This window comes from Corvus cornix, chromosome 2 (genome assembly GCF_000738735.6).
Source record: "Corvus cornix cornix isolate S_Up_H32 chromosome 2, ASM73873v5, whole genome shotgun sequence".
Classification (NCBI taxonomy): Eukaryota; Metazoa; Chordata; class Aves; order Passeriformes; family Corvidae; genus Corvus; species Corvus cornix.
In genome coordinates, this window is record NC_046333.1 from 31,071,199 (window position 1) to 31,083,767 (window position 12,569).

Genomic DNA, 12,569 nt, shown 5'->3' on the forward strand with positions numbered 1-12,569 from the left:
TAATTTTATTAAGATCCAAGAAATGTCTGTTATCAAATAGACAGACCTTTCTGGAGTTAATCCCTTTGGAAATGGTCTCCCACTTACTTTCTACAACATACCACTATAATAATTACATAGGAAAGTTGATGAAGTGCCAGCAGTGGGGGAAAAAGGTCAAATAACTGTTCAACTACCTGCACAAAATCAGCTTAGCAAATTTTGCTATTAGTGTTTCCAGTCTAATTATCCTCCTAGGTCTGCTTTGGAACTAGTCAGCTGGATGCTGATACTTAGCAATTACAACCCAGCACCACACATTATAAAGGTAAATATGTCCCATTCAAATCAAAAATACATTCTTGGGCAGAATTATATCCCTGCTGACTAATTGCCTTTGTCAGTAAAATATTTTCCTGCTGCCTTCCTTCTGCAATCACAGCTTGAAAACACAGATGACGAAGTAGTGTGTCCCAACAGTGTGAAATGTCTTAAAGCCAAGCCATAATGCCTTTAACAAGTAGGGACTGTATTTTAAACAGCCTCTTAATAAACAAGCAGCAAAACTTCCAGTTCACAGATGTTGTCTCAAAATAAAGATCCAGCCCCAAGACACAGAGGCTCTCTTTCTACATTACCATGTGTGACTGAAGTACACCTTGCCACCTTATTGAGCCTACCTGCCGTGAATGCTCAGACAAAATAACCATGGAAGGACTGCCTTCCTATTAGAAGGGAATTTTGGAAGCTGATTCAACATGACAATTAAGAGTCAACTTACATACTATTCCTCTTCTAATTACAGGCCAGGGGATATGATCACTCTTCTGGAAGACTCTAATGAAGATTGGTGGAAGGTATGTGCTAGTCATTTTCTATCTGTTTTCTTTCCACATGGAAAAATATCTTGTTTTCAATACTGAATTTGTATTAAAGCTGCTACAGTTAACAATCTTTTACTATCAATATGTTTCCTTCACAGGGGAGAATTGATGACAGAATTGGATTTTTTCCTGCTAACTTTGTTCAGAGAGTGCAACAAAATGAGAAGATTTACAGGTGTATCAGGACATTCATTGGCTGCAAGGAACAGGGACAGATAACTCTGAAAGAGAATCAGGTAAGATCCTCTGTGCTGGACCCTCACTGGACTAGAGCATCCAGCAGTCTTACCAATAACTGGAGGGAAAATTGTGCAAGATGAGGACAGGCAGATTTTTTCACTGCAATTTTGCAAGATTTATTATTTGTATGGTAACAGTGTCTAGTAGCCAGTTAAGAGCAGTGGTCGCCTTGTGCAAACACATACTCAATTCCTAACACAGCCTGAATTTCCAGTGTCACGGACATTCATAGTGATACTTTACATATTTCACACTCTCTTCCTGACTTCAAAAGCGATTAACACAGAGTCTTAGCAGTAGACCTTGTGTGCCTGAAAAATGATCTGGTTTTCTCCTCACTATTAGAGCTAATCTAATAAAAGACACTGGCTCCCTCCTCAGACCTTAACTTACCTAAAGATCTAAACACAGCCCATTGTCTTTGCTTCAACAGGAACAGAGTTAAGACAGCATCACACAAAGCTGTAAATCCTAACTGTAACTCTTCTTCGCCAGTTGCAAGGTATATTTAATCCTTAATTTTTTGTGCCACCACTTCCATACCCTCTCTACAGGCCATATTACATCCTAAACTATAAGTGCTCCTGTGAGCTAAAGGACACCACATACAATGAGGACTTGCAGGGTCCATTCACCCTGGTGTATTTAGAGCAGCTCCTTCTACTTTGTGTCCTTCAGGTGGGTTCACTAGGCACAAGCCAAGACTCAAAACATGCATTAAGGGACAGATTTGTGGCATAAGCTAATGTAAATAGGAGGATGACATACTAAGGGTGATGCACAGCTTGAGTTCTCTGACACCTGGATGCAGTAAAAAGATTTTTTTCACATCATCTTGTGAGGCCTAATGTTCTTCCACATCATTAGGTCTTTCCTTTCCTGTGACAACTGTGTCATACCACCAGAAATGGTTTGCCTTACAGTGCCTGGACAGCCACTGATTTTAATAAAGTAGAGAAGAAGCCAGAACCAGTGTGGACTTCAGGGCCATGGATTTTTCCATGCAGAACTTCTTTAACACTTCACTCCATTGGAGGATAAGATTAACTTACAGCTTTGCTGCTGCTGATTTGTGGCATAGCAAAACATACAAGTGCTAACAATCCTTGGGTGCACACACACAGTTTTTAAGGAAGGCACACAAAAACAGCGACCAGAATATATTTTAGCTGTCCCTGTACGCACAGTACATTGGGCAGCCCTGCAGCTGCTAGAAAGAAAGTTCTTACATTCTTTTTACCCAACATCTCTTTTAATTTTTTTTCTGTCTGTGCACAGACAAAAGAAATATTACCAAAGTAGAACAAGAGCCTTTGGAGGCTTTGTGTTCTAAAATAAGCAATACACAAGGGCAAAGGTAGGAAATGGTAGTGTTGGAATATGGCATGCCAGCATGAGGGAATGGTCAAGATCTGCACCACTTCTCATTAGTGGGCATACCAGATCATTTCTGTCAGCATGGCTACTGCTGCAAGCAGTGAGAGCCCATTTTCTTGCCTCAGTTCTCACAAAACCACAGTTTCCAAGTGGGCAGGTCTGGTAGCTTCATCTAAACATAAGGACCTTCCTATTGTCCCTATTTCATAATAACCTCACAAAGGGAGCTCGTAGTCAGGGGTGCGTCATCATCTCTGGGAAGACAGGAGGTAAAGAAAGGGATGAATCTATCCTGTCTCTCTAATATCTCCTTTTTTTTAGAAAACTTTTTCATCTCTATCTCAAGCCCACAGAAATGCTGAGGCTGAATATGAATGCTGTCGGGTGCTCATTTGATGTGGGAGAGGCTACAGTGGAAGAAAGAAATAAATATTTGTTGTGAAACAGGGGGCAGAGACCAGACTGCACAAACACATGAATGCAGAGACATGAGAGAAAAGTAGCACAGCAAACAGACCCTGCCCCACTCTCACACAAATTATGCAAAAGGGGAACATTTAAGTAGCTCGAAGGCCATTTTGGGTAATTTCCAGATGGGATGGCCACAGTGAGGCCATGGGCATTCATCTGCTTCCTGCTGTCTCTCCATATAGGGCATAATTTTTTGTATTTTTCTTATAAGAGAACAACTCTGCCTTCACTGTGGAAAAACTCTTGCTGTGAAAAACATTTTAATTATTATTGGGAATTTTTGACTTTAAAAATTTATTTTATATTTCCAGAGTCAAATTTCCTTTCTTCTTTCTTCAGCCATTTCTCTTATTTTCCATCCTTTAGTTCTCCATTGTTTTCCATGTGAAGCAGAAAGAGAGGTGCAATAGGGGAAGGCATGAAATGAAAAAGTCATCTGAATGGGAGTTGTGGAAAACTTTGGCAGAATTTTTTGTTTGTCTTTTGTTGTATTGGGAATTTCTGTGGGATGTCATCAGCCGTTTTACCTGTCTCTGGGCACAGTGTTCAGAGTGCTGTGAGTGCAATGTATCTACTATGTGCAAAACACTGACTTCTTCCAGATCAGCAAGAAGGGGAGATTATTCGTCACTACTAATTCCTGTCAAATCTCTCTTTAGCTAGAAAAACTCATTAACTGGTCTAATAAATTCCTGTGACGGTAGTATGGCACAGTCACTTCACTGAGTCACTTTCCGTGTGGTCTAACAAGAGTACAGAACCATTCTGACAACGAAGACAAGGATGATATACTAACAGAAAAACTAATCCAGTGACAATAATATGAATTTTCTTTATTTTGCTTGATACCTTCCATGGTTTATCCTTCAGGTCTCTGTCCCCATTATGCCCTATATGAATTTTTCTGGGTAGAGTGGCTACTCTCATAAGGCAAGAGGCAATACATTAACCAACAAAGCCACATGACTACCCGAAGAAAAGCCGTTTCAGGCAAGCAGAGATATTTTCAAAGTTTGAAGCACAGTGAGTGAGACTTTTTCTGGAATCGTTTGGCAGTTTCATGCCTTGGAAATAACATTTGGAGTTTCAGCTTCATGTAAACCTTTTTGGCAAAGCCAATATTCAAGGAGAGGGCTGAAGAATAACCACACAATTTGTTCACCCATCTTGAGCAATGTGCATGAGCTAGTCTTCACAAAGGATCCCTTGAAAATTTCACTATGCAATATGAAACCCAGCCTGGAGAAGAAAAAGTGTACTGCTTCAGAGACACCAACATCTTGGAGTTTAGGGTTCACTGACAGATTTTTGAGACTTAAAACCAATTCAGAAGATGACTGGGCACCACAGGGCTCAATCAGGGATCTGTAGGAGGTAAGCAGGCATAGTCCTTCACATAAGTAAAGCAAGATTATCAATAAGGAAACCAAATCCCGCCAATTTCTGTGGCCTTGCACACTTTTAAGCTGTCTCAAAAACAATATGAACGGCATAATTTCCAACTCTGATTGATTTTACCATCACTTGTATAGATAACATTTTCTCCAGCCTGTAACTTCTGCCCTAGACTACCCAAATTCATTACCATACATTATACAAATACTTCTTTGCATGACAGCAGGCTCTGATTTGACCTCTGTTCACAAAAGAAAAAAATCACAATATCTAATACATCATCAATAGTTAGAAAAGCATCTCTTAAAATGTCTTTAAGGTATTTGTTCATCAGTTTTAAAGAAGTCAGAATAATCTGCTGTTTGAATGTCTGCTTTTACTTTGAAAAAAATAGCTACTCACACCCTTTCCTGGCTGCATCTGACATCTACAGTCCCACTAATACAAATTACTTTAGAGATGGGCTTTTTGTAATTAAACACAATTGATTTTAAATTGCACAAGTGATCATGGGCAACAGAAATTGCCCCAAACTGTGGCATTTGTAACAAACTGGGAATCAGGAACTCTTTGCCTCATCCAGATATGCACTGTGAGTTTACATAAAAGTCAGTGCAACAGATCCATTTCATGATGGGTGTTTTATAAATGTCACATATCCACAAGACTAGGCTTAATAAGGCAGGATTGGAGAATAGGTCTACAGACTCAGAAATCCACGTCTCTCCGGTTTTCTGATTAGCCTGGATGCTTTGTTGCTACCTGGCCTTTCACCTCATCTTCTAGGAGTTACTTTATGTCCCCATATTTTTGGGATACTGTAAAAGAAGCTGAGATTCTAAGAGCATGACTCAGCTGCCTTTGAAAACCAGTTTCATCACAGTGACTTATGCATTCAAATTAAATCACTTAAAAGGCAAACTCAGCACTGAAAGCGATGTTGCAGTTCTTCATGTGCTCCCCAGCTCAAAGTGCTGCACTTCACAGCCAGGCTGAAAAGGAACAGGGTCTTTCTCCAGCTATGTCTGATTTCTATTGACATCAGTCTTACTGAGAAGGGATTGGTGTCCCCATTCATTCAGGGATGCTAAGTGGCACACAAGAGTCCAAAACAAGGGCACAGATCATTATGCATGCACTTCAGTCCAGGTCTTCTTTAAAATCCTAAGTGACATAGGTAAAACAAACCGGTGTTCTTGGTCCAAAAGCCAGTGAAACAACTGACATAAAACCATTCATCATCGTTTTCACTATAAATGAATGGGTATGGAAACTGAACTGCTTAACATTTCCATCCACAAGGGTCACATAGGCAAGGACTTTAGTGCACTGGCAGCAGCAGATGTAGAAGCTCACAGTGTCCCTGTGCTGTCATTCTTGCAAACAGAAGACTTGATCTTGCAGACCTCTTAACCTGGCACTGTCTGCGGGCTCCAGGACAGCTCTTGAAACTGTACTGCCCTCATAACCAAGGTCCTGCTTCATCAGAACCAGTCTGTGGCTGACAGATAGGTTAATTATGTGGAGGAAAGAAGACAGCTGCAAAAAGTTACAGCAAGTTCAAAATTACTCCCAGAAAAAGAGAACTGGCCACTTCAGCCCAAATTCAAAGCACAGGACTTAGAAGAACAGGAAAGTATTAATGACCATACAGCTTGAAGGACAATTTCCTAATTGCTCATCTCCACCTGCTTCAGGGCTGACTGACAGATAAAAAATTCTCAGGGAAGATGTTGACAAGTTCAGACAACAACCACAATCTGAACATCTGTTTGTTTTGTTTTTAGTGTTTTGAGTATTTTTTAAAGAAAATTAGACTAAAGAATGGGGAAGTAACTTTATAATATTAGATCCCACTTTCAGATAGTTCTGAAGATAACTTGTTGAGTGAGAAATAGCCTGAATTGTGGTTTCTTATCCTTTGGCTTACTCCACTACTAATCTCTTGAGCCAGAGTGCAGGGATAAAAACCCAACTCTCCCCCTTTGTGTTCCTACCAAATTCACTGGAGAGTGGCTGCTCTGGCTCACTTTTCTAGTCAGGCCAGTGGCCTGCCCCACAAAACATGCCAGCGGCCTGCCCCACAAAACATGCCAGCCTGAGTAGCTGCCATTTTAAGCAGTTTCCAACTTTATACCTGTCAGTACGTGTGGCACCTCATGCCTTCACAACCATCATCTTTGCCATCTCTCATCAGGGCTGATCCTCAACAACAGCTGATTCATTGGGTGGGATCCAAAACTCTGGATGCTACCATACCTCATCTGGGATTACTCTGGATTTACACCCATGTAAGAAATTCAAGAGCCAAATCCCCAGGCTACAACTTGTGGGTGATATCCCTGGCAGCACTCATAAAGGGATGAGAGCAAAAGTGGCCATAGATGGTGTTTTATTCAGTCTGCTCTGAAAACTGCAGAATTTGGAGCAGCTCCAGGGCTTTGCAAAGTTCCAGCAGCTGTCACAGACCCAGGAGACCTCCTGAGTCACATGGGATTATGAAAGTGTGGCATATTGTGGCCAAGCTTACTCTGCCCCTGAACCCTCCCCTTCCTTGGAAAGTAGTGGGGAAAAAACTCTGCCATCTGGGATCTGGCACATGAAAGGCTTCGTGTCTTAGTATGAGAGAATTTCAGCTGGAATTTGGGAGAATTCAGACCTATGTATTGGTATGCAGAGTGAGAGTTCTTACATAAAGGCATTGTACTCCTCATGCCCAGTGAAAATCTAAATGTATTGCTGTAGCAAAGCACTCTCATCGATATCCAAGGAGCACTCAAACCATCAACAGAAAAAAAAAATAATAATAATAATACCCCACACCACTGAAAAAAGAAGAAATTTTCACTACAAAACCAAAGAAAAACAGTTTTCAGAAAACTCGGTATTTTTCTTCTGGCCACAAATCATTCTGCTGACAATACGAGACAACAGGGAAAAGCACTCCGTTCTTCCAATATGTTCTGCACAGCACCAGAGAGGTTAAGCAAAAAAATGCATCAGGGTCAGTGAGCAATGTAGACCTGCTGGAGATGTGATTATTCTTTGGATCCTATCAAAAAGCTAGATATCTTGCAGACATCTTCAGTTAAGAGAAAAACACAGTGGTGGAGTGAATCATTCCTATTAACCAGCCAGGTCTAGGTGCAGGAGAAGGTGCAAAGGCACACGGCAGTAGGAATCAACTGAGAAGGGGAACTTTTCAACTAGTGCTCTTTCCCACTCTTGGATAGTCTTCCATACTTGGCCATTCTTAGTCTTGTGCTTCTTTGCAGGCTTTCTTTTCTCATTGTGTCTTTCTCAGAGACCAACATGGAGCAGTAGCTAGAAACACCGTTCCATGTCCATGTGCTTTGCACCTCTCTGTTTTGAATGGTGATGTGACTGCAGAGGAAGCAGATGCTGTGCTGGGGATTCATGACATAACTGAGTTGGGCTGTTTTGCAACAGAACCTAAACTAGACAGCATCAATTCTAGACCGCTCCCACGCTTTCCATGTGGTTTAGTCCAAACAACAATACATTATTCTTTCTAATTGCATGTCAGCCCTGTTGGTGTGCTCAGTCATTCTGCCCCAGGGATCCAGTTCAGTTAGTGTTGAGTAGGCAGGTTAAGTAAGAAAATTAATGAGTCCATTTACTTTCCAAAACTTTGTTTGCAGGTAAAGAGATCAACCTCCCTATTTCCAAATACTGGAGGTGACAAATATGAAGCAGCTTCACCTCCTTCTTATGACATTTCATTTCCCTCTGGCAACACTAGTGTTGCTAATAAATTTTATGTACGCAACAACAGGACAAGCTGGCCCAGAATTCAGATGTGGTATTTAGGTGTCACCCATAATAGTCATGCTGAAATGGATTTATCCAGGAACACTTTGGAGCTATTTTTGTTCATTTCATATCCTCTGAATTATTGTAAATAAACATTGCAAATACTTATCAGACAGAGATGAGTGTTAGTCCAGATAGAGGGCTGGCACTGACATCATGAGAAATCAGTTTGTGGAGTGGTCTCAATAGGACTGTCAGTTTTCCAGCTATATTTTAACCATGTTTGACTAGTAGGAAATATATAGTTCTTTGGCACAGACATTTGAAAACAATTCTTTATTTGGTGTGGTGCTGTGCCCAGTCTAAAGTGCCTATGCCACTAGGCTTCCAAATGGTTCGGCCATTACCAGATGTTTCAAGAAGGGCCTTAAAGCAGAAATGCCTGAAATCACAAAGGTCATGAGGAAATGTAAACCTTTACCACAATGTAATATTTGTGCTATTATAAAGACCACATTATAAAGATTTCACAACTGCTTCCCTGTGGAGTAGGTGTTATGGAAACACGCTCACAGAGCTGGATTCAGGTCACACATTTTGGTATCCAAAACAGGCATCTGTAGGCGCAAGGGCTGAGTAAATAACATAATCCTCTGCTCATTTGAGAAGTGCCGAGGCCTTTAACATGCAAAAGAGAATATGCCTGCATTCAGATCAGCTGCTGGAAGTGACACACAATTACTTTTTGCCACCAGGTATTGAGGGAGTCAGATAGCTCATGATCTGAAAAACCCATTCCTCTCATAAACAGACAAACTAAAGCATGATCATCACAGTAGGCTGAAGTAATAATTCAAGTTTCAAAATCTTTTATCCACCACAAAGTTCTTTGCAATTTTAATGTCTCTCATGTATATGTGGCACTTCAGGGAGACGGGGAAAAGGTAACTCTCTAAATATATGAGTTTGAGATTCTTATCAAAGTAGTGAAAGTCCAACAGGGATTGTTCTACTTACAGAAATAACTAGCGGGATGTCTAACCTACCTGATAAATACCCTGGAATAATTTGTCTCTTTGATCATGGCAGAGTTTAACATTTTCATATCTTTTTTGTATTCAGATTTGTGTGACTTCTGAAAAGGAACACGATGGCTTTATCAAAGTATACAGCGGGAAGAAGAAAGGCTTTGTTCCCATAGATGTCTTAGAAAACATCTGATTCCAACAGCCCACTCACTGCAGTAGGAGCCCTTTGTTGGCAATGCCTGTTTGCCTCATCTCACACTGTGTCAACCCAGATGGGCTGTCTTGCAGATGTTCAGGGAAATAGTGAGAAAACTGCAGCAACAAGAAGAAAAAGACATTTAGACTGCCACAGCAACACTAAAAATAAGAAAAGTTGAATGTTTGAAAGAAAACGTAGTCAGAAAACACCAGGGAAATGAGAGGTCCTTGGATACTAACAGGAATAAGGTAAGGGGGGGAAAAAAGCCTGGGCTGATCTCTGGTGCAAGATGGCTGCTACAGCCCTGATGGAGACAGACAGCTCGTTCTGAAGGACTAAACTTGCGTCCTGTTCTTGTGTCTTAGAAAACTGTTGGACTGCTTTCTTGTTTGAAGTGTGTATTTTGGGGGAGGGGGGAAAATACAGTTCAAACTGTCCTCGTACTACAGTCCAATGCTTGTAGTAAAGTGTGGCTGTGGTTCTACAGTTTTGTCCCCAATACCAACCGAGTTTAAGCGTTTAGTCCTGGTGTTTAGTCTCGTAACAAATCAGTTTGGATACACCGTGTGAATGTCAGTTCGAGAAATGCACTGTGCCCTGGAAGCTGGCAACTTTCTGTGCAATCTTCCCATAGGAAAGAGTAGCGAACGTGTGTGTCCTTTGTTTTCTCTGTATATGAACAAAAGCTCTCAGCGTATGTTGGGTGTGTGTTGGCTGCTCTCATAGGTCACAAAAATAGCTGGTCCTTGGATTCACAAGCCTGGTTGGAAGCATCGCTCTCTGTTTCCTTCACCTTTATCTGGTGATACAGAAAATGGGCAAAGTGCTGGGAGACAGCCACAAGCTTGAAACATTTTATATTTTTCTGTGTTTATTGCACTTAAAACATTTTATATATTAACCCTATTTATAAAAAATGAAACAGTTATCTAACCCACTGGAAGACTGAAAATGTTAGGAAAGGACATTAGGCTGCACACAGGACTGAAGTCTGTAATTATCAAAATGCAGAACTCCTGACAGAAAGGCACTGAGTGTCTTTGTGGTGTGTTCACACACCAGAGCTCCCTTCTCCATTTGCTAAACAGAAGTTTTGCATATTCAGCAGTAAATACACCAACATAAATTTTTCCTTGGCATAAACCACCATGATCATCCCTTGAGTCTTTTCCATGCTAGTGAGACTGTGCAGACATCCCTGTTTTGTCCATATAAGCCCCCATCTTCAAACGCGTTTTGGGCGCAGGAACCTTTTGGTACTGGGGAGCAGTCTGTGAGACCTGTGGGTCTTGACCAAATTACACAAGTCAGTCAGTGCCAGTTCTGCTGTAGAGCAGGCACCCTATGATATTTGAAGACAGGGAACCTAATTTCCAAGTATTTAATTGGATGTAATTGCACCAAATACACTTAAACAGCTTAGCATGTATTATGACGTAGAGATTAAGCCCTATCCTAAAGCTCCCTGCTGAATTCATGCCTTCTTTGACTAGCTTGAAACTGAATGCCTGTCTTTTCTGTGATTAACCACAAATTGGTGTCCTAAATCCTGATACTGCATGCCAGGCTAGTATAGGCCTTTGCAAAGTTGATGCTCTTTCTAAAAAAAGCAGTTACTGGTCCTTTTCCCATATATTGAGGCAGTTGGAATCTGTGTTGAATAATCCAGGTCTCAGTAGCTGAGTCGCCCTATTTGAATAGCTGATCTTGCTCAAAGCCTTATAAAATCCAGGGGAACTCTACCCTTGACCAGAAGTTCTCAGAGCAGATTGGTCTTCAGCCTCTCAAAGATATGTTTTGCAGCTCTTATGTATGTATGATTTAATTGCAGAAGAAGTTGCAGGGCTGTCAGCTCCTGAAACATGGCCCTTTGTAATGTAACTGGTCCATACCGATTATTGACAAATTCCTGGCTGATCAAAAGTATCTGATTTCATATCTTCTGTGGGAATATCAGTAGGCTTTTTTTCCACTTCAAGCAACATTTGCTCAGCTCTTTTTCCTAAGTAACCAATAAACTCAGTGGGAGAGGATTCTGATAAGATTTAAGGATCAAGAGGAAAAGCAGTAGAGATGTATTAATCCACTCTGCTTTTTAAGATTATTTTTTTTATATATTCACCCGCTCAAAGGAAAAACTCAAGTGTTTGTTACAATTAAAGTATTTCCTATCTTTGATCAGGCCTGTCAAGTGGACAAAAGAAAATCTATTTTAATCTATACATATGTGCTACTGTTTACATGATTGCATCATACTGTGATTCCCCCTTTTTCAGTCTTCTATGACTTTGATTTATTCCTACAATGTGCATCATACTATTCAGAGAATTATATGAATATTACCTACAAATCACGATGGCCTTTAATCAATGTCAGTTTGATTCCTTTTGATACTGAGCAATAAATAATAAAGTGACTGAGTAAAAACAAAACAGGCCTTATGTGGACTGCATTATATCTGAGGAACTATTGCTTCTGAACCAAAGCTTTCATGTTTATCTTTTCTTTGTGGTTTTGGTTGGTTGGTTTTGTCTTTTTACTGGGCTTTTGCTGCTGTTCAATATGTAGATGTAATTTATGCCTAATTTAGCAAGAAGCACATATCATACATGAGTCTTACTTTAAGCATGTGATTCATTGGCTATTTCCATGCTTAAAGCTGAAGTACTTTGCTAAATTAAGGTCATTTTACTCAAATTTATTTTGGATGCCTTACTCTGAATCCAGACAAGTATCTCATCACTTTTTTTACTACCATATGCAGTTTGCAGTAGGTACTGTGTTAGCAAGCAGTTAAAAATCAGACAGAAGATGGAATGGATTTTATCTGACATATGCTCAGAAAAATTGAATTTTAGGAGATAAATGCTGCTCAGATTTAATTTAATATTCTGCTCAATAAAGACTATGTGATGGTTGGAAGGAGAATAGAAGTGTATGTGTCTTAGCTTTCTTGCATCAGACTATGGAATCTTCAGTTACCCACCTTGAAGAACATTCACTAAACCCATCAGCAATAGCTGCTACTGAGCATTTCCATTTAAAATTTACAGCACTTGCATTTGCCACATTTAGCAAACCATTTCTAAAGTATTCCTGCACTGTATGTAACATGTGTAGACTCAGAGGGAAGTTGTGTGGTGGGGGCCACCCTGAACACTTGTTTCTGGCATATCAGAAAGTAGTTTTAGCCATTCAACATCTCATCACAGCATAAAACTG

At 40.4% G+C, this 12,569-nt stretch overlaps 1 protein-coding gene across 1 annotated transcript in view; it reads left to right on the forward strand.

Moving 5' to 3' along the window:
- Positions 1 to 12,275, forward strand: part of STAC (SH3 and cysteine rich domain) — a 71,388-nt gene extending 59,113 nt beyond the window's left edge. The window contains exons 9-11 of the mRNA XM_010398705.4: positions 785 to 836; positions 962 to 1,099; positions 9,243 to 12,275. Coding sequence (XP_010397007.1) covers positions 785 to 836; positions 962 to 1,099; positions 9,243 to 9,341 — 289 coding nt within the window. The 3' untranslated portion in view covers positions 9,342 to 12,275. The remainder of the gene's footprint in view (positions 1 to 784; positions 837 to 961; positions 1,100 to 9,242) is intronic.
- Positions 12,276 to 12,569: the final 294 nt, after the last annotated feature.